We start from the raw sequence: 5,146 nt of genomic DNA, 5'->3' as shown, positions 1-5,146 counted from the left end.
ATGGTTCACTGTTTGGAAGAATTTGTTATAGTCAAAATGGCACCATCTGCTGGACAATTGTTGACATTACATGTGTATGGATTAAATCTGAGACCGTGATGAAACAGTAGTCTAACTGCTTTCATTGTTATTTTGTTGAATAAAGTTTATATTATAAAACTTTTAAACAGTCCACAGTTCTGCTTTTAAATACTGTGGCAGACTGAGAAGCACATCTCATATTCAAAACCAGCACAACCTCTGTGTGACATAACAAGACACGGTTTAGAGAGGTCTTGTTATTGATGATCAAAACATTTTGCAGCCTTTGCCTTGAAAGGTTGATACTGCATCAAGTAGTCTGCTTTTAGTGTAACATCACTAGTCTGCTGCACCTCTGACCACCTAGCAGCACTGATGGGTGTAGTATCCCACTAGAGCACTGCGCTCCCAGTATGCAGGCTTACTGGTGGTCCCTACAGTCTTTAAAAGTAGAATGGGAGGCAGAGCCTTCAGCTATCAGGCTCCTCTTCTATGGAACCATCTACCGGATTCAGTCCAGGGTGCAGACACCCTCTCTATGTTTAAGAGTAGGCTTAAAACTTTCCTTTTTGATAAAGCTTATAGTTAGGGCCGACCAGGCTCACCTTGGATCAGCCCTTAGTTATGCTGCTATAGGCCTAGACTGCTGGGGGACTTCCCATGATGCACTGAGCTCCTCTCTCCTCCTCCTCCTCTCCATCTGTATGCATTCATGTAACATCAATGCATGTCACTAACTTTGCTTCTTCCCCGGAGTTTTTTGTGCTTTCTCATCTCACAGGAAAACCTGAGTCCCGGGCCGAACCTTTGCGGTCCTTCACAGTCCTGATGGCATCCTTCCCTGTCTATTGATGCTTGTGCTTGTTGTTGTGATTGTTGCTCTCCTGTCCCCCCTCCCCCTTTCCCTCTCTCTTTCTCTCTCTCAACCCAACTGGTCAAAGCAGATGGCCGCCCACCAAGAGCCGGAGTCTGCTTGAGGTTTCTACCCGTTAAAGGGGAGTTTTTCCTTACCGCTGTCGCCAAGTGCTTGCTCATGGGGGAATTGTTGGGTCTCTGTAAATTAAAGAGTACGGTCTTGACCTGCTCTATGTGAAAAGTGCCTTGAGATGACTTCTGTTGTGATATGGCGCTATATAAATAAAAATTGATTGATTGATTGATTGAGTCCAGGCAGGGTGTGACAGTAACTGCTTATTTGGTTTCCTACATCCAAAGTAGAGATAAGTTCATTTCCCCTTCTCTTCTTAAAAGAAGTTACACAACATAACAACTTACCCAAAGGAAATTAACACATACACACCTATTGTTAAATAAAGGCATTATTTAAAAAGAAATTATTTGAAAAGAAATAAATAAAAATGTGATTGGATTTGAGCTAATTTGTGCAAAAATGTAGTCCATATGAATCCAAATATATCAAGATTCTAGTCAAGATACTTTAAATTTCAAAATTTGTCGGTTGCCCAGTCATTTTGTGGGATGGGATGCTGCGGTTATGAATAAAATAATTACTTAGCAAGCTGAAACATTCAATGTTTGTTTGATTGATTGTTTGTTCCAATGTTAAAGGAATCTCACTGTGTAACTGAGTGAGAAGATGATAGATGTATTTGGCTTATTCACACACATTACACAGCTACTTTTACTATTTTGTTAGTTTCTCTTTGTTCTAATAGATGATAAGAGTAATGAGTCCAAACAGCAAAGGGATCACATTCAGTTTGACAGACTAGCCTGAGTTACAGAGGCTGCTTCCACAACATTTTGGTTCACTGATGAATTTTAAAGACGAATCATGCCGTGGCATCAAACGAGGAGCAGTTTCACAGATGTTGGCAGAGACACAGCCAAAGGTACGAATTGTTTTTCCATCCTTATCTGCCACTGTGGATGACAAGATCACCGTTAGACCACAGTGTTTGAAAGTTTTTTCAAATTAAAGCAGCAGGAAAAGGCCACTTTGAAGTCAGCAATAATGTGTTTTGAGGCACAAAATGATCATGAGGGCTCACCAGTCCAACTAAAGCAGCGGTCCTGCACTCCCACACACTGAACTGTCTTGTTACACACAGCAGAATACGGATCATCACAGGTGAAACACTGCAGGTTGTTTTTCTTCAGAACACCAGGGTCTGAAACAGAACAGGAGACATGGCAGAAACTGAACAAGACACAAAGTGACTTATTGTTCTTCACTGTGATCAACATTAGACTGATACTACATGTGAATGTGATTTTGTGTCTTTAAAAAGGGAAACTTTTCTCTTTACTTACGAGGAATGACTTGACTGTTGCAGCGATCTGTGTTGCACAAATGAACAGATGCAGCCATACTTGCTAAACCAACACTGGATGAAAATGTGTGCTTTCCTTCACTGAAAATGGAGGATGGCAAACACGACCTGATGGTGTCCTGAGTGAAAGTCCCATTATCATTCTCTGTAAAGTGAAACACAGACCAAACACTGTAATGCAGAAATCCCATTTAAAACTGAATAAGTGAATGACATTAAGGAAAAATCTGATTTCTTTTTATACTTTTTACAGATACCTTGTAAGGCAACAGTTGCACACAACTCAGTAGAGTAACATGGAAGTAATTCAGTTCTTCCTATGTCAGTCCCTTCACTATGCCAACACTCAAGAGCTTCAGCTGCAATTTATGAAATAAAAGATGGTGAGATGAACAATTAGCATAAATCCTGTTTGTACACAGATACAGTATGCAAAGTTAATCTGATGAGAGACAATCCCAAATTACAACACACAATGACAGAATGATATTTAAACCAAAATAAATCCAATAAATTCTTCTTAACAAATATATTAAATATCAGAAATCAGTCATCAAATTAAATGACTGCAGCCTTTAGATGTACAGTTTTCTGTCATGGTGACGCCTGCATTATCTCTCTTTCTAAAAATGTTTAAAGAATGAAACGGCACTATGTAAAATGATGTTAACTGGGACATTTCTGTGACCAATAAAGAAAAACTTATGTTTGGGGAAAGATTGTGGTTTTGTTTCAGTATTGAAAAAGTAAACATGTCCTGTTCTTCAAGTCTGTGTTGATGTTTTTATTATTTAACCAAGACCATCATCTTTCCTTTATCTTAACAATGTGCTTTGAGTCCCTAAACATAACTATAAGTATGTTACTATAAAAATATTAATCATGCTTTAGTTGACATGAGTGAATATTGTAGGAAAAACACATTAAATATGTTGACAGGGAACTTTTTGTAACTTGATAGCTCCATAAAAGATGTTTCTTCATTATGCTGATAAAAAAATTTATTCTGTGCAGCATGAAGTTTCTTTCTAAACATATTTTCTGCTGCAAATTTGTCATTTTAGTGTTTTTATATTCGTTTGTAGATTTCTGTGGTTGCTATACAGATGATATAACAAACAAAACATAAATGATGATGATGATGAACTTGAACTTGAACAAAAGTAAGCACCTGGCAGACACACTAAAAAAATAGTAGAATTATGAACTACCTGACATCACAGGTACCTGCAGAAATGCTGTTTTAAGAGTGAGTGAGGTTACCTGTGCTGGAGAGTGTCCAGATGAGAGTGAGAGACAGGATCAGCTTCATCATGATGAGTAAATCTGCAGATTACAGGAAATATTTTATATAGTGAACCTGTGTTTAAAAAGAAGCTAAAAAGCAGCTAAAAACCCACCTATTCAGACAGGCATTTGGGTAGTTTGTGGTATTTTATATTTTAATTTGTCTATATTGTTTGCTCTCCTTGTATATTTTATCTGAGTCAAGATGGCTGCCAATGAGTCAAGATGGCTGCCGAGGATATGGGTGGTTTCTTAGGCTCCACTCTTGTCCTTTTTTCCTGCTCGTCCCTGCTACTACTCACTGTTTTGGCCACTGTTTTCAGAACAAGGACAGGCCTATAGCAGAGAGGTAATTTGGACAATAAGCACAGAGATAATGGAAATGTTTGCTCACTGCTGCTTTGCTGTTGTGTTTTGCTGGTGGTTTTGACCACACATCAAGGAATGCAGTCATTCCCCCAAACAAAATGAAACTATTTGAAAATTAACTAAATAATACTGACTGAAATAACGTTTTACAAACCAGTGATTTAGACAACTGCTATAACACTTTGATGAAAAATACTCACAGAACTGATTGAGAAATATACACAAATCTTTAAATGCAAGCAAAGAAGAGTCTCTTTACCCTGGCTGAATAATGATATTGAGGTTAACACAGTTAAGAGGTTTAAAACCTCGCTTTGCAAACTTTGGTTCAGAACACCACATGGTCAGGTGACTTCAGCTATCTTACCATTGTCGTCATCCCCTCCCCACACACACACACACATATATATGTGTATAGGTACACTTAGCTAGATTAATATTGTGTGTTTTGCTCTTTTACCTTTTTGGTAAATAAATGCTTTTGGATATACCTGTTGTCTATTTTGATGTTGCACAAGAATGAGTTTTGCCAACCCCTGTTCGGCAAAGAACTCCAAAATCCTTCAACCTTAACTATCTATTGATACGGTGATTTTTTTATAGTTATTAAGTTAAATATTAATCAAAGTTCTAAATTGAAAGATTAGTACACTTTGAGACTGAGTTGGCGATCTTTTTCCCTGAGTTCAGGGTGGTGCCCAGTTATCATTAATTCTTATTAATAATTTTATTGAGTTTAATAATTAATAATTATCTTTGATGATCATTAATTATTGCTGATAGCCAAACTTGCAGCCAAGGCCCAACAACTGTACAATTCTGAAAAAGCACAAGTTGCTTAGTTATGACAGCTTTATCAAGTTTTCTTTTTTCAAACTGATTTTTAAATGTGTGAATAATCTCTCCCCAGCTGTACTTTGTCCATATGTAACAAAAACAAACACCAATAGAATCACCACAAGGGGATCAGCAAATGGCAACTGCAGGATGGTACAACGCAAAACTTTTTTCGCTCAGTCATCTTTCTCAGTAAGAAGGATACATCTTTGGGATGCCCTACCAACAGAAATAAAAATACAAACTGATCTGAAAACATTCAATGAAAAGGTGAAACACTGGCTGAAACAAAACCAAATCTGCAATCATTAATCTATGATCATGCACATGTGCATGTG

General features: G+C 37.6%; 1 protein-coding gene across 1 annotated transcript; it reads right to left on the bottom strand.

Moving 5' to 3' along the window:
- Window positions 1-1,210: 1,210 nt before the first annotated feature.
- On the bottom strand, window positions 1,211-3,670 carry LOC122988684 (urokinase plasminogen activator surface receptor-like). The gene is made up of 5 exons (XM_044361194.1): window positions 3,579-3,670; window positions 2,573-2,674; window positions 2,296-2,460; window positions 2,034-2,153; window positions 1,211-1,905 (listed from the first exon to the last, which is right to left on the bottom strand). The coding sequence occupies exons 1-5, from the start codon at window positions 3,628-3,630 to the stop codon at window positions 1,751-1,753; spliced, it is 594 nt and encodes a 197-aa protein (XP_044217129.1). The 5' UTR covers window positions 3,631-3,670; the 3' UTR covers window positions 1,211-1,750.
- Between the last annotated feature and the right edge of the window lie 1,476 nt (window positions 3,671-5,146).

This window comes from Thunnus albacares, chromosome 9 (assembly GCF_914725855.1).
Source record: "Thunnus albacares chromosome 9, fThuAlb1.1, whole genome shotgun sequence".
Lineage (NCBI taxonomy): Eukaryota > Metazoa > Chordata > Actinopteri > Scombriformes > Scombridae > Thunnus > Thunnus albacares.
The sequence above is the reverse complement of the archived record's forward strand: the minus strand, read 5'-3'. Positions and strand labels throughout refer to the sequence as shown.

Excerpts from the sequence above, each read along its gene's own strand:
- LOC122988684 (XM_044361194.1), bottom strand. The coding sequence starts at position 3,630 with ATGATGAAGCTGATCCTGTCTCTCACTCTCATCTGGACACTCTCCAGC. Across the intron at positions 2,461-2,572 it reads TGCAACTGTTGCCTTACAAG|AGAATGATAATGGGACTTTC; the intron begins GTATCTGTAAAA and ends TTCACTTTACAG. Across the intron at positions 1,906-2,033 it reads CCGCTGCTTTAGTTGGACTG|TGGCAGATAAGGATGGAAAA; the intron begins GTGAGCCCTCAT and ends TGTCATCCACAG.